The sequence below is a fragment of the Neopelma chrysocephalum genome, unplaced genomic scaffold (assembly GCF_003984885.1).
Source record: "Neopelma chrysocephalum unplaced genomic scaffold, ASM398488v2 Primary Assembly neopelma1_23b, whole genome shotgun sequence".
Taxonomy (NCBI): domain Eukaryota; kingdom Metazoa; phylum Chordata; class Aves; order Passeriformes; family Pipridae; genus Neopelma; species Neopelma chrysocephalum.
In genome coordinates, this window is record NW_020897692.1 from 15,944,662 (window position 1) to 15,968,892 (window position 24,231).

The 24,231-nt window shown below is 35.6% G+C and overlaps 1 protein-coding gene across 1 annotated transcript in view; it reads left to right on the forward strand.

Moving 5' to 3' along the window:
* Window positions 1-24,231, forward strand: part of EYS (eyes shut homolog) — an 868,863-nt gene that overhangs the window by 329,524 nt on the left and 515,108 nt on the right. Inside the window, exons 20-21 of the mRNA XM_027698171.1 lie at window positions 5,294-5,491; window positions 7,460-7,581. Of these exons, the coding sequence (XP_027553972.1) occupies window positions 5,294-5,491; window positions 7,460-7,581 (320 nt within the window). The remainder of the gene's footprint in view (window positions 1-5,293; window positions 5,492-7,459; window positions 7,582-24,231) is intronic.

Below are 24,231 nucleotides of genomic sequence, written 5' to 3' on the forward strand. Positions count from 1 at the left end.
AAATTGTTCTTCAACTGACTATTTAATTTAATCAGTTCTGCATATACTTTTGGGGTTTTTTTCAGGTTTATTCTAATGGAGAGGCCTTTAATTGTTTAATAAAGACAACCTATTATTGTAATCAATAAAATATAGCCAAGGATTAAACAAGCAAAAAGGTTAAATCTGTCAAATGGAAATAAGTACATTTGGAAAGATGTGCTGAACTTATTAACTAATTAATGAATTTCTGTCCTTGATTCTTTCATATTTGATCACTGGACCTACTCTCTATCTTTTGTAGTTAACTATCTTTAGTGAATGTTATTTTTTTACCCTGTGATGTCCAATTTAAAAATTCTGATATGTCAGTGAGAGAAGACAGTTTATATACCATTTTCCTGGCACAGCATTCCTTTCTGTCAACAATCAGAAACATACTATTTCAGAAACTTACCAGATAAAGTGAGAACTTTCCTATGTTTGGTAAAAAGTATATGTATTGGAATCAATCAGCTGCAGTAAAACATTTGTACAAAAATGTTTGTACAGAAATTCTCTAAGAAATATTTAGAAGAGAGAGAAAAGGCAGAAGACATGAATTTTGTTTTCCAATTAAGATACTTTTATAAAGAAATTTTTAACCTGTAACAGGTTTGCTGCTTGATTTATGTATGCTTCAATCATACTTTTACAGCTTTATAAAAAATTGCTGATAAGAGAGCAACAGCAGCAAGTGCACTCATTTTGCTAATATGTAACCACCACTGCCTACTACTATCCAACCTTAAACTTTGTGTGGATATGAATTTTCTAAAAAAATCTACTTTAAATCATCCAATTTTCTTTTCTTGTTTTCTTGCTCCTTGTATTGATTGACATTAATAATCAATTACTTAGTAGTGAATTATTTCCAGAAATAATAATATAAAATATAGTATAATACTTATATATAATAATATATATAAACAGTTGTGGTTCTCTGAGTGAGGGAATGGTCTTTTAAATTATTAATTCTCTACACTGACAGCTAAAAATTAATTGATTCAGGGAATGGGACTGAGTAGGATGGAGACAGTCTTAATATTTTATTATCTTTTGTTTTACCAATCTTCCAATTAGAATAAGAGTGAAACCTTTGCCATTTCCGCCAGTAGCAGAAAAATGATTTTTCATGCAATGATATGTATGAAAGCTGGGTGGGAAGAAAAAGACATTGAATATCTAATTAAAGAGTGGTGAATAACATTTGAAAGAGGGCATTGAAAAAATATTATATTGTTAGCAATTAACATTATACCACATGTTTTATACTCATTTGGTAAACAGAATTGTTAACCCAGGTCATCAACATTATGGCCATATTTAAATTTACCTTTCTTTATAAATGTCAAGATAATTTTAATTTGAGGGTTTGGGGTTTTTTTTTTGTTTTGTGCTGTTTCACTTTATTATAGTTAGAATAAAATTAATGAAATGAGTAATTTATTTTCCCTAATTCCTTAAAATGGGGGAAAAACTACTTTTTTCAGGAAACAATTTTGGTGTAATTTCAAATCAATAAAAATCAAATCACTAAAACTTCACTGTAATACATACCATTCTGCCGAGCTGAATCATGTTCCTGCCTGCAGAACAGAATGGAAGGAATGTGTGTGAGCTCCTTGCCAGTCAGACATGTATCCTGGTTTAGCTGACATGCTGCCAGGGGAAGTACCAGGGCTAGTAAGAACTACTTAAGCTATCTAAGGCTGCACGGTATCAGTGACGACAAAATGGAAGATGAGGGTGTTTTTCCGAAGGGAAGAGAGACCCTGAAGGGAAAAAAGCCTGATACCTACAGGAGCAGGATCAGAGGAGAGGGTCAGGCTAGGTAGAGGATACACTCAGGCATGTGGAGATGGAGACTCTACAACAGTGAAGGCTGGAAGATGATTCCTTCTGACTACTTGGATGAGAGGTTCACTTGTGGAATAAATATTGGGCTGTGACAACACGTGGAGAATAGTGTATTTTAATTGGAAGATCATGTAAGCTGTCTGAGTCTGACGCACACGCGCTCATCAGTACCACTGAAATAAAGCACTCATTGACAATAGATAAGACACACTTCTGTAAAGGAGAGTGGTAACCACCTGTTGACCAGATCTGATCTCTGGGGAGGTTTATTTGCATGTCAGAGATCTGGATTCAGGATGTGGGAAAGAGGTTGCCAGAGCCTGGCTAATGCCCAGACTACTACCTTTTGCTGCTTTTCCATGAAGGCACCAATGACACTGCCAACAGAGAACCAGAGCATACCAAAAGTGACTAGTGGACCCTGGCAGTAGGGACAAAGGCTGTGGGGGCCCAGTCAGAGTTTTCCCTAGTATTGCTGGTTAGAAATAAAAGCATCCTGGGGGTTAATATCTGTTTAGCGTTATAGGCAAGACTTCATCAATGCACTGCTCAAGTTGATCAGGCAGAATGGAAAGAGAACCATTTAAAGAAATATTGTGATGGGTGTCTGCTACAGACAGTTTGATCCAGAAAAGTTTATGAAGTCATCTTTAGGAAACTGGGAAAAGACTTAGGAATTCAGGTCCTAATTTTCATTGAGATATTACCACACTCACTTTTCTGGAAAGACAACATGGAAAGACACAAAGAATTGAGGAGATTTTTTGACCATGCTGAAAAGTTTTTTTAAACAATTGTGGGGTGAGACATCTGAGGGAGATATTTATCTGTATTCTATGCTTGTGAATAAGCAAGAGGAGGTTTGGGATGTAAAGGTGAAAAACAGTTTTGACAATAATGGCAGTGAGATCATGGAGTTCATAGTCTTAAGAGAAATGAGAAAATCAAGCAGCAGAATAATGATTCCGGACTTCAGTGATCTGGTTTTCATTCACTCAGAGATCTGTTAAGAAAGCTCCCATTATTACACTGAAGAGAAAGCAGATTTACCTTGGGTCGACTGATTTATCTTGAAGGAATGTTTCCTCAAAGCACAGTTCTTTTCAATGTGCAGGAACTCAAGCAGGTGTGGCAGAACAACAGATAAATGGGGCACTCTTGACTGTTTGTAAAGAGAAAAGGAAGGGCACAGGAGGTAGATGCAATGCTAACAGCTACCTCTCCAGGTAAAGAAAATCAAATATCGAGATACTGGATCATCTGATCGTTCCATTCAGGATTGTGAGTCGTGTTATTTGTGTGTGTGTGTGAACTCCACTTTAGGAATCAGCAGGGTTTTCACCCATGTCAAGCTGTTGTGATATAAATATGAAAACTTCAGGGCAAAATCTCAGTGTGCCATATGGCTCTTCTTGCTATGCAATTTCATGAATTCCAGATCTGAGTGTTGACTGTCTTTGGCAGGATAATCCTGCATTGGAGAGATCACTGGTGCATAAAAACAGGGAACAACGTGTGTTGTCTTTTTTCTCTTCTGTCAGCATCATTACTGGGGCCAAAGAGTTGTTGAATTTTTTTTACCTCAATTCTGTTCTCAGTTGTTGTTCTTGTCATTAAAAGCCTTAAGAATTCAGCTCTTAGGTCACTCTGTCTTACAGTAAGTTCACCTAAGATCCTGCTGACATCTTGGACAATGTTTGTTTCATGATTATGAAGAAGGCTCCTGGCAGGATCTGTTGCCTGTGGGGGGTCTGCACTGAAGCAGGGCAAAACTGTGAGGAGGAACGGTCCAAGGGGAGCTGTTATGGACTGACTGCAACACCCATTTCCCATCTACCTGTGCTATTAAGGGGTGCGGAGAAAGCAGTCTGGAGTGAAGGAGTGAAGTTGAGTCTGGGAAGAAGAGAGGGAAGGGGCTTTTAGTTTTATGTTTGTTTTTCACCATCATATTTTTAATTGGAAATTAATTAAATCAGTTTTCCTCAAGTTGAGTCTATTTTGTCCACGACAGTAATTGGTAAATTATGTCCCTAACTTTGTCTTGTTCACGAGGTTTTCTATCTTATTTTCTCCACCTGCCCTGTTGAGGGGGAGTGAGGGAGTGGCTGGATGGGCATCTGTCAGCCAGCCAAGATCAACCACAGCATAACTGTACGGATTTGATTTTCCACATGACTACCCAGGTGTTTTATGTTGTAGTGTCACATTGCCCATCACTGGGTTAAGGTTACAGCCTGTCTAAGGAAGAGACACATTGCTGGAATGGGGAGAAACTGCTTCAGTAAGGAATGGCTGGGCAACCAGAGCTGAGACACGGACACTGGTGAAGTGTGCAGAGGGACTGGAGTACAACAAACCCTGGGAAGCTCCACCAGAAAGCATAGCATGGAGGCAGCCCAGCCTTAGCAGTCATAGAAAGTCAGAGGGGCTTCAAAGGGGCTCAGAGGGCCTTGTGCACAGTTTGTTGCAGTCCTGAGAGCCACTGAGCTCTGTTTGAAATTAAGCCTGAAAGAACAGACTTGCCTTTAGCAGTACTGAGTGAAAAGGAAAGCGGTTTTACAAACCAAAACCCATTTGATCTCTGCTGTCTCTGCCCTCCTCATTTCCAGTTTCAGTACCGGAAAAAATCAATCAGTCTTGTTTATCTACTAACAAACTAAGTCTCATTGTATAGTACCTTTTAATCTCTTTTGATCTATTTATTTTAAATTAAAGATTTAATTGAGATCCACACCCTCCACACTAAGATCCAGCATCACACAGTTCCATGGATTACCCAGATAAACATATATAATTTGCTATACATGAGAGTACAATAGAGGAAAGAGTACAACGGGACTGTGTAAGATTTTCTATTGTATGGAATTTTTATAAATGATGAAGGCTGTCACTCATTATTAAATAAATACATAATTTCAGTAAAATAATTAGTGTCAGTCATGGATTGCAGGCAAAAAAGTTATAGAAGGTTACACACATTTAATTCATGTTCAGTATTATGGGTTAATGTATGAACAGTTCACATAGTAGTTGTGACAACAGTTTATCGGGAGTCAATAACAGGAAGCTTCAATAAAAATTAATTAATTATTTTTAAATACACTTTTTGAGCCGTTTTAGAGAACGAGGGTAAATAGCAAAACCGTAAGATATACCTATCTCTAGCTATGAGATAGATATTAAGATTTTAAAATGCATTCTCATCATATAAACAAAACAGATAAAATTATCTTTTTTTTACAATTCTACAAAGCAAATAACTGTTTCTTCATGATAATATACATATGTGTGTCTCTGAGACCCTCCAACTTGATTTAAACCAGGATTATAAAGAAAATACAGCTTGTAGTAGGCAGCAGCTGCAGGGACATATTCGTTAGTTAAACACTGACAGCTTTGCCGTTTTCCTTTTCAGGTTTGAACTGTGAGTTTAGGCCTTGTGAGGCCAGCAATCCCTGTGAGAACGGAGCTGTGTGCATAGAAGAAATGAATTTGGACGTTTTTCCCCTTGGATTCCACTGCCAGTGTGTGAAGGGCTTTGCAGGTCCACGTTGTGAGATCAATGTCAATGAGTGCAGTTCTAACCCTTGCCTCCACGGATACTGCTATGACAGTGAGTTCAGTCTGGTTACTCTCTTTAATGTAGAGTAGTCTTTCTGTTGAAGTGTCTGTAGCTGCTGAGCTGCTCTGGGGAGAACAGTGGATAATTTACTGAAATTTAGCTTGTCTGAAGCTCCACAGCCTGTACCAAAAGGATTATTTTTGCCAAAATGCTTGAGCTCGGGGCACTGAGGTTTGTGTGTTCAGGGGGTCAGAATTGCAGCTAATGAGAAATTTTAATGAGATTTGTGCTGTCTCCTTTGATACCTAAATTAGCCAAACACATCTTACACTGTGCATTTGGTGAGAGAATATTCAGGTGCTGAAAAGGGGCTCATGGAGCAGTTAGGAAGTATGTCATAATTTTAAAAGTCAAAAAATTCAATTTAATTTCAAACTGACGCAAAATGGAGTATCCGTTTACTATAAAGCACCTTCTATCATGTAACTGTGTAACTTACTCTTTCATTGAAATATATACTTAAAGGTTTTAGAAGCAACTTGATTTTCCTACTATATTCTATCTGGATTGGCAGGCTAAATTTAGTAGCAATCACTAGGTATAGAGTACTTACTTGAAAGTTTTATGGGGCTATTACAACCTATCAGACAATTTCTATGCTTGTTAAAAAAAAAAGGTAGAAGTAGTAATTTTCAGAGAATCTTAAAATGCTGACTGGAAAGCAGAAAGACATCTAGAGGTTATGTAGGCAACCCTGTATGGATCTGGGCTATTAACACTGCTGGAACAGCATTTTTTTTTTTTTAGAAAAATTCACACAAGGTCTGATCAACTTACTGGTTTCAGATGTGATCTTAAAGAACTGACTCCAAATTACTAAATATCATTGCCTGAAACTCTCCTAGTTAAAGAAAAAAAAATCAATAAAATGTCTTAAGAAGTCTGTCATTCCATACATGGAAATAAGGCGAGTGACTTAATCTTTTACCTCATAAAGACTACTTCCTAGTAAGTTTACAGATGTTTTCTCTGTACTCTACATTGTTTTAGAGATATTTTTTAACTGGAATTTAGATGAGATTCATTAAAGTTCTTCATGATGACAAAGTGTCAAATATTTTGGGAACAGCTTGTCTTTGTGGTGCCTCTGGCCTGAGTTGTATCATGTGGACATTTGAGTTCCTCTACCCTATGTGCACTGACTGCAGAAAGCAGAATCCCAAGGAAGCTAGGAAGCTTTTAGCAGATGAATAATGCTCCTGTGCTGAACAACTTAAAGCTTCTAATGAATACAATAGCAACTGTGTGTACAGACACAATGGCAGAATAGATTCTATGGTAAATCTCAGTGATAATGAAGAATCTAGGGATGTCTTTGAAGTTAGAATAAATGTAGACCTGCAAGAAGTGCGATTATTGTTGCCATGAGCTTCTTATATGGATGTAACACTCTAAAGATTCCTCTCCATTTGGATCATTAATGATGAAAAAAAGACAGGATTCTTATCATTCGCTTGTTAAGAAATATATCATAGAAAAATTCAACTCAAGCAAGTTTTCCTTTAATATAGTGGTACAATATGAGGCATTCCTTACACACACATAAAAAAAAATTAAAAACAACCAGCAAGCCAATTATTGTTCAGCTGCCACATCTCATTTAGGCATAGTATCAAAGATAGAATCGTATGTACTTTGTGACAGTTTTGTGATGGAAAATTACTTATAAGATACCATCACTTTTTCAGAAGCTAGTAATGGGTCATTTATTTATAACTCTTATTTCAAAATATTTCAGTTGTTAAGATAAAATGCAGTAGATGAATCTGCTTTCATATTAAAAACGTTTTTGATATGCCACAATTAATTTATTTCAATTTTTTTAACACATACACATTTTTAGGTAAAGCCAGTCTGAATCTTTTCCAAGCAGTAGCCATAATTGTAACTTACTAATTTTACTACATTCAGTTGTTATGCTAAAAGACTATTAGTACTAACATATTATCTCTGTTGCAGTTGTCAATGGCTTCTATTGTTTGTGCAACCCAGGATATGCAGGACTGAAATGCGACCAAGACATTGATGACTGCATAGTCAATGCTTGTGAACACAATTCTACATGTGTTGATCTACATCTGGTCAGTAGAGAATATTTTTAAATTAAAATTATTAAGTTTTCTTTCTGAAATCTAAAGCAATACTTTTGGGAGTTCTAAACTTATCAAGGACTTTATAATCATGCTTTCCAGCCACTGTTTTTCATTTGTTTTGTTATATAGGCAGTAGGAAAGAGGAATGCTTTAGCATTTAAAAGCAACTATTGAGTCAATGTGGTTATACGGGGACTTCAAAAGGAGTGGAAAATTTTCAACTACGCGTGCTTTAGGGCCTCATTATAAGTGACAGGAATACTAATTTACACCAATGGCATTGGCTTCAAAGAGACTTAAAAAGTATCTTACCCAAAAAAATGGCTTTACTTTAAGTACTTCAGCATTTATTTTCAAAATTCTTCAGCTATATTAGTTCCTGAAATATGAAATACTTCTTTCATCTAAGAAATAAAAGTATTCTATCAACTGATTCCTCTGTGAGAGGAAAGAAGACAGACATTCGCATTGTATAAACTTCAGCACCAGAGGTAGCCCATGTTCTGTGCCACTCCTTCCAGGAATCTGTCAGGAACCAATTTGTTTTCAATGTACTCAACAGAGACACAAAGACCATACAGTATAAATATTCCCCTTAAGAAACATTCAGACTGTCAGGGAAATTGCGTGTGGTAAAAAAAAAAAAAAAGTGGAAGAAAGATCAGCTTTTTCTTTCTTATTCCGGTTTCTCCCAGCATGCTTGTGGGAATATTATACTGATAAATGTAGAATTCAGATTAATATTAAGATGGCTAAATGTAGGTTTCTGTATATGTGTAGTGGGTTTCTGTGGCTGGTTTTGGTAGCTGGAGTCTTTTTTGCTCTTGAAGGTAATCAGTAAGTGACCTCTCCCAGCTGTTATCTCAACTCATGAATCCTTAACTGTTTTTTTTCTCTCTCCTCTGTCCAGTTGCAGAGGGAGAGTGAGAGAGAGGCTTTAGTGGGTACCTGGTATCTGGCCAGGGTCAACCCACTACAGAATGGTATAAGCTAAACACCTAAGCACCAACCAAAGATTCTAGAATCCTTACTGGTGCCAGCACAATCCACAATTCGATTCCCCATCTTTTAAATCTCCTCTTTGGGTGAACAGAACAACCCTGGAGGTGCCACTGACTGCTGCATTATTGCTGAAGATGTTTGTATTTCAGCTGAATTCCATCCCAGAAGCCCTGAAGTGCATGAGGGGTGTGTGGGCTTTGGGGATTTTGTTTTGTTTGGGGTTTTTGTTTGTCTTTTTGTTTGTTTGTTTGCTTGCTTCTTTGTTTTAGTACATGCATAAAGAAATTGTACTTCTTTCTGACAAGTCCTGTTGGTAGCCTGCAACTATTGTTTCCTAAACTTAAACCGAAGTTATGTGCTTCAAAAGAATTTTCTCAAATCCTCTACTCTGATTTCCAGAGTTTTTTCTTCTTTTCACAGTTAGAACACTTAATGTATTGAATAATAGTGGGTTTTTTTCAAGAGCTAGTAAACACCCTGGACAAAATCAAATGCTTGATGTGGAGATCACAGAACTTGACACTTTTGTTATTGTCTTTGGATGCTATTGTAATGAGAATTTTTCTACCAGTAGACTGCAATTAATATTTCAAGCTCTCATGCTGGACACATACTGCCATCTTAGGTTAGAGACCATTCCAGAAATAAATATTATGCTTGCAAGGCATGTGCTCTCCTATTCTCCATGAGATTCCATTGTATATGTCAACATTGCAGGTGTTACTCCTAACTGCAGCTGATGCTATAACTGAGACTGATAAAATGGAGTTGTATATACAAAAGTTTAAACAACATCCTTCCCAAAAAATAAGATATCAGAAGTTGACAAAGTTATGGATTTTTTATGAAGTAAATGTATTTTTCCCCCAAGAATACCCACTAGGCCTCATCAAATGAGTTGCAAAATCAATCCAGTAAGATTTAATCATTTGGGCAAAACATAACCTGACACTGCAATTTTTAACACTATTTTAGATTTTTCTTCTTATGCCTTCCCCCCTTTTTTTTTACTTGATTAATTTTGTATTTTTTTTTCCTGCAGTTCCTGTATATTTCTCATCTTCTTTGTCGTAGACCTTTGCTATTTTGTTTTAAATTGTATGAGACCCAACAAATCGGTGAGATTCATACAAACTCATTGTTTCAGAGAAAGGATGACATTAAAAAAAGTTGACGTATGTGGATTCAGTTAGTATCTATGGAAAATAAATACTGTAGAAACTTAATAGCAAGATGTCATCTTAGACTTTGTATTTGATCCTTTTTGGACTTCAATGGTTCTTTCAACATTGTCAACATTACAGTAACCATTTATACAAAAGTGTTCATTTTGATGTTGGCTAAATTTATACAAAAGTGTTCATTTTGATGTTGGCTAATGCACAGACAAAAAGTCTTCTGTATGTTTTTTTCATTAGAAGACTGTTCTTTGGCATTTTTGAGAGCAATATGATTTTGTGCTAAAGACAACTAATACAGAATGAGTTCTACTAAACTGAAAAGTTAGTATCAGCATATTATTGACAAGAAATAGGGAATTGCTAACCTTATTTTGCTATAGCAATAATAATGCATTGCTGTTCAATATTTATATTTCTTCTTTTGTATTCTTCTTTGTGGTATATTTACTTAAACCAAAATTTATTATATAAATTTCTGAAATAGCTTTCATATGTATAATATATTAAGTTGTATCCAGAAAGGGACATAAAAACTTACTCACTAAGTGATTATTCAGTTTATATGTTACTATATTATTCCATATTCTGTATCCTTTTTATTGTATTCAGTATCAAAGAGTACTGAATTTTTTCCCACCTCAAATTATGCTGTTTTATACACCAAGATTCCACAGTGATGGATGCAAAGAGAATCAATGAAATAAAAATGTGGTGGTTTGAAAAACAGGAACTTTAAAAAGCTAATTTTAAAAGGTTTTTGTTACAATTTTTTCTGATGTGAGAGAGAAGTTTTCAGACACACACACACAACTTAGTATAGGGGGAGGGTAATATATTACAATTTATTATTAACTTATATACATATGTATATATATATGTAACAATTTAACTATCTCTTCTATAGTGAAACAATATATATACGTAGATTGTCTCTCCTTTCCTTCAAAAAACAGTCCAGAAAGAAAAGAGAAGTCCTCTTTTCACTTTCAGGCCACAGCTCTTCCAAATTAATTTTCTGTGGCAATGGTAAGTGTCTCTTATTTTTAAGGCAGCAGTTTTGGTTTGTTGCAGCTAGAGTTCTTCTTTCTTCTGCAGCACAAAGTACAAGGGGTTAAAGTCTTTATCCCCTATTCTTGTTTCCGAAGATTCCGGCCCCGGGGAATGAATTCTCAGGGATTTCCACCCCTCCTCCCCGTGGTTAAGTATTTCTAGGCTTTTAGTTTAGTTCAAGTTCTTACCCTAGAACTGAGTCCAACTGACTCTCTCTCTCTCTCTCTATCTCTCCGTCTGCTCTGTTCTCAGATTCACTGATCCAATTCGCTGATGCTGCAGGGTCCAGCCAGCTTCTCACCACTCCTCCCCACCATGGTGGGAAAAAGGTGATGAGGTCAGCTGGAAAACTCCTGGGGAGTTTAACTCCTGCAGTCTTGGCTGGGCCAGGACAGCGGGGGCCCAGGGGCTCCCCCAAACCTGTGGAGGGAGACTCCCCTCAGCACTTACATGACTGTATGCTGCAGCCGTCTCTCCAAGGAGTCATGGCTAGGTCGCCTGGCCCTCTCCAACCCAGGGGTCTCCCCGATCTTCCAGGGTCCCCCTTGGTCGCTAGCTTCAGGGGGCTTCTCTCAGTAGCTGTGCTGCTCCTGGCCCCCCTGGCCAGGAGCCGGGGGGTAGGGGTCTCCTGGCCCCTGTCCCACATGTGGCACGTTCAAAGCATGGCTGCTTCTTCTTCTAGCTACACAGTTGGAAATTAACTTCTTCTTTTCCGCTTCTGAGAGCATGTAATTTCCACAAGGGTGTACAAAGTTTTTAATTGGTCCAGTATCAAAAACACCATCCCTGGGCAGACTATCACAAGCCCGGGGGGAAAGGTTTTTTTCAAACCACCACAACATATATTCATAAAAATGGAAGAAGATCCATTTCTTCTTTTTCTTCTTCATCCAGAGCAGCTGTAAAAGAACAGATATTGAATTAATAATCCCCTAGAAAATGAATTTTTAGCATTTAAAGGGTCTCTTTCTCCCCCTCTCAAAGGCAAAAAACTAGAGGTTAGGGAGCAACAGAAGCATAATCAAGGAAGATTTAAAAACAGATGGAGATCTCAGGAGTTTAATAATTTCTCCATCAAATACCATTTCCTTCCAAAGACGTATTACAGTAGCCTTATTGTACAAGCAAAGGACCAAAGATCTGAATGTGAGAAAGAAATCCAATATGCACTCTAATTACGATATATACTTCACAGACTTTACTTTGGCTCCCTAGACAGTAGGTTGCATTAAGTAATTGGACTGTGGGATGAATCATAGAATAGTTTATATTGAAAAAGGCCTTTAAGATCATCAACTCTAACTCCAAACCTGACTCTGCCAAGCTTACCACTCGGCTACGTCCCCAAATGCCACATCTACATGTTATTTAAATACTTCCAGGGATGGTGACTCAACCACTTCCCTAGGCAGCCTGTTCCAATGCTTGCCAACTCTTTTGGTGAAGACACTTTTCCTAATATCCAATCTAAATTTTACCTGATGGAAGATCCGGATAAGTGAAGTACACACAACTCCATCAGCTTAAGGAGGCTCTGATTTTCTACTGCACCCGAGAGTTCCAGTCACCCAAGAGTTATATTCCAGTGAATTATTTTATACCAGCACAAGTCACTGTCATTCACATTAGACTCTCTGGTGGCTCAGGAATAACTAATCAGCTACCCTTATTCTAATAAAAGCTCCATTCTGCAATCCAACAGCTCAAATATCTTTGATGCATTTTGCTAGGTCAAAGTGAGACAATTATCATTGTCAGAATTACACTTGCAATATGTATTCTTACTTTTTGATATTGGTAATGTTTCATAATATAAAGCCTTAAAATTAGATAACCAATTACACTCATGATGGGTTGAACCCTGCTGCCAGCTAACCACTGCATAGCCACTGACTCACTCTATTGTCACTATAGAATAGTAAAGAGAATAGAAAGAGCAAAAAGGAGAAATCTTGTGGGTTGAGATACTTTAATAAACAAAGGAAAGGGGAGGAACAAAGAAAGGAAGAAAGACTAAAAAATCAAGTGATTCAACGATTCACCACTTTTCACGTGTGCACTGATGCCCAGCCAGTTTTCAAATAATGTCAATCTTCCCAAAATCCACCTCCCATCCATTCTCATTACTGAGCATGATGTTACATATTATGGAATATCTCTTTGGCCAGTTTGGGTCAGCTGTCCTGTTTGCGCTTCCCTCTTAGCTTCTTGTGCGTCTCCAGCCTACTTCCTATGGGGGCAGAGTGGGCAAAAAAAGGGTCCTGTTCAGCAATGACTAAAATATTGCTGTCTTATCAACAATGTTTTGGTCACAAATCACTGTATGTACTGCTATGTACTGCTATGAAAAAAGTTAACTCCGTAACGGACAGACCTACTACAGAAGATAATTCTATAAAAGGATGTTGGTTGAAGTTTATAGCAGGAAATCACAGCTCCTGATGTTTTGAAAGGTCTGTTTTGTAAAATCTGTCTGCAGAATATTTATATAAGAGGTTTATATTGGCCAGTCCCACCAGAGATGTGATCCCCTTCATTCTAATGCAACCAAAGCTTCTAACACTATACAGTAAGGGATTAGTCTTTCTTTCTGTGCCTTATTCAGAATTTTAAGGTTTTTCTATAATAAAGGTTCTCAATACTATAAAATTCCCACTCAAAAAGTATTCCCAATGCTAATGTAAAACAAAGTAAGCAGCAGCAGGAAGGATAAAAACACAAATTGCTTCGCTTAGCCAACTATAGAGAGAAGCAGGCCTACAGCCATTGTATTCTCAAGATTCTAACAGCAGAGTTCTCCAAGACTATATGCTAGAAGGTAAGGGCAAATGTTTATAACTGAGTAGTCAAAGAAGACCATGTCTGAGTTCCTCAGATAAAATTTGAAACATCTATTCTTTATTCAGTTCCCAAATATTAGCCACATGCGGTGTTAAGGAAATAGAGTGTTACGCAGTAATAAGCAAACATAGAATTAACAGAAGATTTTTAAAAACCAGAAAAGTCATCTTACAAAAACATCAACTTAAACAATGTGTAACAAACTATAAAGTGCTTTTCTATAGAAGCTTTATGGAAGAAGAAGTAATTTTACCTCCTGTAACTAATCTGAGATAAAAGGAACTAATTGGAATAGATACTTCCTTCGTTAGGTCACCTTGGCCAGCAAAAAGTAAAATCTGCTAAAACTTTTAGTACTATTAGCACAGATGCCTATCCTATATATTCTTAGTCATCAGTCTGCTCAATCAAAATTGTCATTTTGTTTTGTAGCCTGACTACAAAAGACTTAAGATACTGCAAATGGAGATTGAAGGTTAGTTTGATATGTTTCACTTCACTAATTAATTTTTTTTGTAAGCTATGAAAACCTTCTGATTAAGACCTGTCTAAGTGATTTGATTTTCACTGTAGTAAGAAATAATATGTAAAACAATGCAAACTCTAAGAATTACTTGCAATTGTTCTATCAAACAGATAGATTAAATAATAGAATGATAGAAGTATGAGAATGTTTGAAAGGCTGTAACGCTTTCACTGCAAAAGAAAGAGGTGCAGTCGTCAGTAACTGAGGAAAAGAAAAGGGATGAAAGCTTCCTGCATTCAATATATGAATAAAAATTGAATAAACCTGAAAGTTATGAACAGTAACATATTTTACTAAAAAAAAGCTATTAAAGAGTAATGAAAAAAAGTAATATTATCCTCTGGCTATGCTTACGGTAAGGTAGAGTTTACACAGAGTAATTTTCAAATTCTTAAAAAAATTAAAATGATTAATTCAAAGTATTGTTGAGAGACAACACACAAAGAGGTGTTATCTATAATAATTTTTTAAGAGATCAGATTCCACATTTAGTCTATATTACATAAAACATTATTTTTGGGTATTTGCATTGAAAAACAAAGTAATAGTAGCTTCACAGTAGCACCGACTTCGGTTTTCCCCTGTGCTGTTCTGTATGTTCAAATATAATGCAAATGCTGTCACTTTAGTGTATGCATATATCCATGCAGAAAATTGCAGTAGATGTTTCCTTCAGAGCTTTGTTTCTGGAAGTTATTATTTCTCTGTACTTACCACATAGTAAAATAAAAAATATAAACTGTATGTAAAGTTATAGCTGTATAATAATGTTTTTATTGCAATCCCATGTCCTCCTTCTGGTTAACTCTCTATCAGGAGTTGATTTAGAACATAATTATTTCCCTTTCAACAAAATTTAATGTTACAGAAATGAGCTCTCAAATACAATAATAGACAATACTGTTGATTCAAACCTAAAGAAGAAACATTTTTTTTGGCTTCTGTTTTCAAATTGGCAGAAAAGAGAGGACTCATAATAAATAGAAATTCAGTAATTCAGATGTTTTAGGAACTTATATTTTAAGTGGTAGGGAAGGCTTATGTGAAGGATAGAGAGAGGCTATTATTATTTTTGTTTAACAGACAAAATATTCATAGTTCACAGACAGGAGATCTACTCCATGGATCATGTTTCAAGAACATAACCCACAAGTAGGTTAGCTCATTGAATAAGTTGTGAAAAGAGGATTAATTGGAAGGAACTGTGGCATTGACAACTAAAGTACAAAGTAGTAGCTAATTGTTAACAGTTTATGTTACCCAAAAAGAAATTAGGTCTTTGGACTAACCTATAATAACCTCCTAAATTGGTCATCCACACTTAGTTTCCATGTTAAACAGAATCTTTTGTATTTTCTGCTAAAAAGAAAAGAAAAAGAATGATCTCCAAAACTATAATTTATTTTAAAACATCCAGAGCCACTCAAAATATGAAGTAATGTGCTTCAGGATGATTTTCCTCCCAGCTGATGATAGCAGGTGGTCTGACAGTTGAAATGAGATAAAAGGATTGATAGGCCTGCAACAATGAAAAGTTTTCAGATATCTATGGGAGTGGAAATTCTCTAAGCTCAATAAAGCAAACAAGGTCTGCGACTGAAGTTGGTCTGAATCAGTACTCAGTTTAACTGAAGGTCAGACTACATACCAGGAATGGCATACAGTGAATGTAACAAATTATAACCTCTTAATGGTTCCCAGGTCACATAAATTCAAATTGACTTGTATGTGACTTAAACTTGTGCACTGACTTCATTGAGAGAATCCATGTGATGAAATTGTGAATGTGCTATTGGACAAATAAGTTCCAGATTGCCAATTACACATCCCAGAAAAGAGCTATACAGCAGCTGGACTTCACCTAAAAAACTAGCAACTGCAGCAGTACTTCTACTAAGTATTACTGCTAATACAACTCACTGTGCTGCTCTGAAGATTTGACTTGCATCCTTGAAATATTTCATCTTCCACTTACATTTAGCTTAAAAAAAGGAACAGTGTCTTCGTAGTCCTTCAATAGAAGTTTTTTTAAGATCTATTGAAATACTTCTCTCCTCTGCCTTGTACTACAGAGCTAGCAGTACGAAGACTGAAAACAGTCATTGGGTATACTCCTTTATGCTCTAATAAGTCCAGTTGAGTCAAAAACATTGGAATGCACAAATTTAACATTGATTTACAGGCTTAGGAAAATGTCCTTAATTTTTATATATAGTATTATACATTGTTTGGATTATGATGTCTTATGCTTTACTTATCTAATTGAAAGTTGAATTTGTCAAACAAGTATCATATTTCCAATTTTTTTTTAAATCTATGACATTATTTTAAAATACTTTAATTTGATTTTTTTTGAAAGAAGATACAAGCATATGTGAAAATTTGTAGCTTCAACCAACAATATCAGGAAATACGACAGCAGTGAAAGCCTTCTGCTGTCTTTTTCATGAACTGAATTTGGAATACTCTACAGAACTGAATGGAACTGTGGCAAAGTGGAGGAAATGGAGATTAAGAGGAAGTGAAAGATTGGCTTTCCAATGAGACTTGTGAACAGGTGGCAAATCAATGTAGTAAAGACACAGGACTGTGGTCCCAGATGATGTGCTATAAGTTCTGCCCACAATGAGGAGTCCGGACAGAGAAAATCAGTGACAGCAGGGAAAGAAGTGAAGAACTTAACAATATAAGGAAGAGGATGGAGAACTGTGGCCTATTTGTGGAAAGCATAACCCTGAATTCGATTTTTCATTATATGGAGACTAACATTATGTTTGAGGTGGGACAGGAAGTTTGTGCCTTTGAAAGCATTAAAAGACTGGCAGTAGTATTATAGAGACTTGGGACTACAGAAAGTTCATTGACTCATAAAGAAGAGAATTCTACAAAAGAGTATTTAACTGGAGAGAAGTAGATACAGTAAATTGTATGTTTAGCAGATTTATAGAGCAGAAGGTCTCGGAAAGGTATGGGTCCACAAGGAAATTATTCTGAAATAAGTTAAATGGTGAAATTTATAGGTCATCAGTCGCTCTTTGAAAACTGCCCACATATATGTCCTTACCACACAACACACAAGAATTAAGATTAAATTTATTTTTCAGTAAAAGGATGACAATCTAATCCATGTACTGGTGGATAAATCTAAGCATCAGGACAATTACTGAAAAGGAGCTCTGAGACTAATTTCACAACCCAATTTTTATTGCAATAATTAATTCTCTCTAAAGTAAAGCCAGACAATTCTGGGTATGAATTTTTAAGCCTCATCTACACCCTTTTCTGAGAAAAGCATTTCTTATTCCCTCATTACATATTTTTGTAACTTTTGTCATCAAAGAAGCTATGTATCTTTCAAATATTTACTTTTTAATTTGAGGCACAACTCCTATTGGATTCAGTTGCAGTGCTGACTGTTGAAAAATTTTGAAAATACCACCTTAAAACAAAAGATTCTGAAAGAAAGAAAAGGAAGAATTGATTTCTACCTATAAAAAAATTACCTGCTAATCCAACTTCAGCTAAAGTATGATTTATTTTCATTTCTTGAGTGCAATATTTAAATGAAACCATAAAACTAACACTTCTTTTCTGGGTTCCTTTTTTATTTTATACATATTTCCCTTTACTGGACCTCTAGAGCAGACCAGTTTCCTCATGCTCACTCATGCATTGAATGAAGTGATGGTAGGTAAAGACTGTTTTATGGTATTTAGCTGAAGAAGAGATAAATCTAATGAATGATTCATCAATTCTGACATTTCCTAAATTTTGAGTATGTATGATTTTGCAACTCCTGCATTTTACTTTTAGCACATGTTTTTACATAAAATACATATAATTAATCTGAATCATTATATGGATGAGTTTTGGTAAGGAAGCCATTTTCTGTCATCCATATAGCAGATACCTTTAACTCTTAAATGTAAGCAGATGCGATATATATTTGCAGTAGTTTCAGAACAGTACTCAGTCCTGGCCTTGTTCTGCTCTCACTGCAGCTGACAGAAAAATTTTTATTGACTTCAGAGCTCCATCAGCCACGTATATTCTAATCCCAAAGTCAACTCTTTGTGTAGTGGCAGACAATTGATGTATATTACTCCTTGCCAAGAAAATATTTTTCCCTTTTTTATGAAAAAAAAAAATGGGGGGGGGAAGAAGTCCAGAGTGGTATCTAGAGATTATCTTCTTCACAAGTATATTAAAGGAGAAAAAAAAAATCTAGGATCTGAAATACCTCTGATCCCAGGTTTGCTTATCTCTTTATCTGTTTCCCACTGAATATTCCCATGTATGAAAATGAACTCCATCTGTGTTCTCTTTTTATGAAATAAGAGATCTTACCCAAGGATACTAAGTTTCCACTGTAAAAAAATTCCCTTATCAACTCTTCTCCAAGAACTTCATAAAGAGAAAATCATCTGATGTTTAACTTCAGAGGACTGCTGAGTGCTGTTATAATAAACTGATAATCAAACATCAAACAAAATCAAGTCTTTTGAAAATCTTTCCCTGGCAATATAATTAGTTGATCCTTTACTACCAGCTGTGCTAAATGCTGTACTGTGATCAGCAGGGAGTTTGCTATCTGAGCACCCTGAAAAGCAGCTGACTATTGTTTTAAGAACCCTATTAGATTTATCAAAACCTCAGTACCCTTCTCCTACTCATCTAATGATATTTTGATTGTAATATTTTGTTGTCTTTTTCAGAAATCATAGTATTTAGACATGGTGTTGTCCATTTTCAGTGCAAGATTGGTTCAAGATAGAAACTTTTCTACTGAAAACTTTATATTCTAAAGGCAAGAACTGAAGTGGTAATAAGAGGGAAAATATCAAAATGACTGTACAGCGAGATATTCTTCTAGTTCCAAAGGATTGGCTTAGATAAGCTAGGCAAATGAAGCTTTGTTTACGGAGTGAACTAAAACAGATAGATGCTAGCATTTCAATAGTAAAATAAATTAAAAATACAAAAAAATGTTCTTGATAACTATCCTTTTAGTTTTATGGAAGCATTTACTTTGGAGTGTATACTTGAGGGAAAATGTATTTATAAGCATAAGGCTGGATGGTTGTATTTGCAAATGCCTGCTTCTAGCAATGCTCCCATTAACTTCAGAAGGTTTCCATTAGAAACAAGAAGCAATATTATTTCTCAGATCATGAGAATACCCAAGCCTTTGTGTTGCTGTATTGGACAAATATATGCTATATGAAAAATTCCCCCTGAAGCTTCAGTCAAAGACTCTTTTATGCTACATACATTTAATTTCACACAGTCTTGTAAGACTTACAGTCTCTGAAAAGAAATTCTGCATTGGTAAAATCAAATAATTTTCTACATATAGTAGGAGGGGTTTTTTTTCTTTTACTTAAAGTGTATGAAATAGTTTTGCACCTGACTTAAACTGTTTGCTTTTCTAGAGAAAATGTAAAAGTCACTTCCAGTCTATCAATTATAGTTTACGCTATGGTGTCTCTTCCATAACAAAGTAATTTCTGCAGGAATGAAGAACAGCCTCTTCTTCCTGTTTGTATAAAAAATGTGAAATAATTCACATTAAATAGATAGATCTGAAAATTTATCTACTTATGTTTGTCATCCAAAGACTAGCAGGTCATATGCTAGTTTTAGTAGGTCTCTCTAGCTGCTAACCTCTACTTAGAACTACCTTCAGGCATAGGAAATCTACTTGGCACTTGGTATGGAAAACAACCCAGAGAAAGAATTGTTATTCCATTTCTTTTAGTTACTTTAAAGTTCTGCATCCTGTCCTTCAGGTTTTAAAATTCTGTTCCAGAGATTCTGACTGAAAAACTGTGAGTGGAAAGCCAAGCTGCTGGCATCCTTTCACCATGATAAAGTGATTGTAAAGGCATACAAGAGTGGGCACTGCAGATAGTGCTGTACATGAGATTTGACATGCAACTTTCGATGAATGTATGCCTAGAGTAACATGTAGTGAAAGAATACCTTGAAGAACTATACATCCTGGAGGATGCTACTATATTTTTTTCTTCATTAATCATATATTTTACATAGTTTAAAATCTCTTAGTATAAAAATCAAGTTCTAAGGAATCTCACTAAAAGACCTTTCTCAATTCCTTTATACTGTCCTAATCTCACTAGTGAGGACAGACTTTCATAGCAAGAAAAAACATACTTTCTTGATATATATGTTGAGTTTAAATAATTTGAACCATTATTTATGAACAATAATTAATAAGCATTGCCTTTTAGCTGTTATTCTGTTTCTGATTCATCTAGCTTTATTAAGTCATTAATAAGCTGTTGTCATATCCAGATTTCACTGCCTGCATCAGTGTTTACTGACATTTCTAAACAATTGTATTATTTTTTCAATGCTGAAAACAGTCTCTCTCTGTACCCAGTTCTGCTATACCATATGCCATGTACTCAGTCAAAATGTGTGAAACACTTTGTCTGCCTCTGTATTTCCCTATGACCAAGATACTCTTTTACCATGCAGCATTTATATAAAAAGGGTTTTGCCAGACCATGTCATAAACAGATGTTTTTACCAGATTAGATAAAATCTGTTTCTCAAAAAATAAAATAAAATAATTTTTAAAAAAATCTTTTATATACTTAACCTGATTCCCCAGTGGATAATGCAATAACTGATTTATTAAGAAATATACTTTGTAGAATCCAGTTATCCGGAATTTTCAGTCTGTTATAATACATATAAACTAGAAAGACACTGAGAAGTTCAGTGTTGGTAGCCAGTTAGATTAGATTCTCTCCTTGTTACATACACCTGTAGTTTCACTCAGACTATCCACTCAGCACTGATTCTATTTTGTTACAAAAAAGCTATGCCACCAGCTGGAAGTTTATTTCTTACAGTTTCAAGCTCCTTAATTCTCCTTAACTGATGAAAAGTATCTAAAGCTGGTCATGCACGACACAGGCTTTGAAAGTGTCCTATTTAAAGGCTGGGGGGGAGACTAAAGTCATGGGATAACTTAAGGGTTGTATGAGAGGTTCACATGTAGTCAGGTAGTTGATTATTTTAATATTACAAAGTCTACACTGTGATAAAAATATGTCAAGGTGCCTAGTATGCTGATTGATGAAAAACAGGGTTTTGTATCAAAATAAAATATTCTGGAATATTTCTCATAAGTAATACTTTCCACACGAACACTAATCACTAAGTCACACAACTGTATCTCACATTTTAGCATAGAAAATTGCTTTAATTAGACATAAATTTTCAAAGGTCTCAGGCTGCAGGTAATGTTTCTTCCTGAAAAGGTGTAATCAGCAGAGAAATTCTGGAAATGAAGGTGCTCAGATTACCTTGGCAGGCTTTTGAAATGGCTTTTTTAACATTGAGCAAACTGCTTAATAATTTTCTGGTTTAGCTCACTAATTTAGAACAAATGCAAATCTAGCTTGTTTCCCTAACTGGGAAAGTTTTTGCTCATAGTTCTGAATTTCATTCATAAGTGGTGGATGGTATCTTAACAACTTTCTTGCACCACATTCCTCTGGGAACAATTTTTTTCCCTGTCCCCTTTCTTTTTTCTTCCTTCTTTCCTTCTTCAGTCCTGCTAGGTGAATTTGTCTTTAAAACTAGTTATTTCTACATCTCTCCATCTTGTAAATCAAGGGTGAAAAAGAACAAGAATAAAAGCTTAAATTCTTTTTAAGAGTCTTTTAGGGTATGTTTACATTACCATTTTAGTTTACATTACAAGAACACTTTAGAAGTAAATCTCCCAACTTTACCCACCTACTACATATATTTTGCATTCTAGAGACTTGAATGATACAAATGGGATTTCCCTTGGGTGAAACTAAACTAGAAAACAGTTTCCACTTATAATGAATATAATGGATTCCTATCACTGATTTTTAGTCTGTGTGTTTAGATAAAACTATTTTAAAGTAAAACCCTCTGAACTCAGGTAGTGTGCATATTGGGGCTTCAGTGGCAACAATTTTCAGAGGTTTGTTGCTTTTACTGATTGCTAGTGTAGATGTAGCCAAAGTAATTTGAAGTTTCATGAAAATATAGCACAATTCATCCAGCCTGGTTACCTCGTACTACATAAGATTTGCTTTTAGATGTATACAAATTACATAAATTGCATACTTTGGAGGTTTTAGTAGATGTACGTCATTATGTATGTATATATACAATACATTTATTTTACCACTGATGTTGCTACAAAGTAAATTGCCAGCCAGTCTAGCAATATTATTTTACTCCATACATGCACAGCACGTACCCTCAAATGTTGAAAATTGTGCTTAGAGTTAAGCCAATTGCTGAAAAACTGCATGCATCTGAAACTTACCTCATGAAGTCCATTTCTTCTAAAAGCTTTTTCTGAAAACAGCAGCTATGATTTCTTGCATATAATATAGAAGTTACTTCTATTTTTCTGAATTTATTTCATTCAGCTAGACTGAGCAAAAAGATTCCATGGGCTTTCAAGACCAAAACTGCAACACATTTCCTTTGAACCTCTAAATAATATTTTTCTGATATATGAAGGACATGGACCTGTTGTAGTGAGTCCAGAGTAGGTCAAAAAGATGACCAGAGGGCTGGAGCACCTCTCCTGTGAAGACAGGCTGAGAGACATGGAGCTGTTCAGCCTGGAGAAGAGAAGGCTCTGGGGAGACCTTAAAACAGCCTTCCATGGCCTAAGGGGGCTTACAAGACAGATGGAAAGGGAGTTTTTACAAGGGCATGTAGTGATAGGACAAGAGGGCCTTTAACTGAAAGAGAGTAGATTTAGATTCAATACTAGGAAGAAATTCTTTTCTGTGACTATGATGAGTCACTGACAGAAGTTGCACAGAGAAGCTATGGATGTACCATTCCTGGAAGCAACCTGATCTAGCAGAAGGTGATCCTGCCCAGGGACCATATATTGCAGTATTTTTTATTCACTTATTTATTTATTATCATTTGACTCATCCTATTTCTCTTATGAAATAGAGGAAAATATGAAATATGGAAAAGAGGGAGCTGAAGGACACCCATGATAATTTAGCAGGTGCTGTACTACTTGGCACTGAGTTACCTGTCGTAAGAGTCAGGTGTTATTTTCTGTATCTTAGCTAACTTCTTTCAGAGAAAAAGGTTTTAAAAAAAAAACTATATTGAAAATATAATCTGGCTGTATATAATTTATTTTATTTGCATAATGTCAAACCCTGAAATATGCTGAGATATTGCCCCAAAAAAGTGATTTTTGAGATTAATTCTAATAGCCGATCCTTTTACAAAAGAACTGACTCTGAAAGCACTGGGAAAACATTTCATTCATTCCATGAGTAATCATACAAATTGATTTCTGCAGGACTCTTATGGAATTGTGAAAATGCAAGATTACATCAGACTTGGGTTTGATTAAAATTAAAACTCTTGACCAAATTTCCTTTCAAAATTATCACGATAGCCCTTAATTATTTCCTCATTACTCTCCCATATTGCTTCAAATTCTGCCTTCATACTTGTTTTGTCTGCCATTTAGTAGCCCAGTGTAAAGCCTATTCAAGCCATATGCAGGGATACACTTGCACATACACCCAATCAGAACTTTTGGTTAACCAGAAACTTTCTGAAGCAGTAATTATATATGCATTTGCTTACTTGAGACATGCTACCAAGACTTTAAAAATAGCTGGTAACAGGTATCATCTTCTGAATTTGTTATAAAAAAGAAAGCCTATTTACAGTTCTCTAGTAACATTTTAAATAATTTATGATTTTTTTGCACTAAGGCAAAGATTTGATATGTTGCATAAATGTCTTCTTATGTTTGTCTCAGTTCAGCTTTAACACCAGCCAGCAATTCCCCGAATGTCTCAATGAACTGTGTTTCCACCCAGATTAATTCTGTTCTAGTCAGACATCGTATCCTTCATATTTCAATCTGGTACTCTTTTCCAGGTTCATTTGTATAGAAATATGTTTCTGTTTATAGGCAAAATAGATTATTCAAAGCAAAAACGTCACCATAAATTAATGTAGACTAACCGA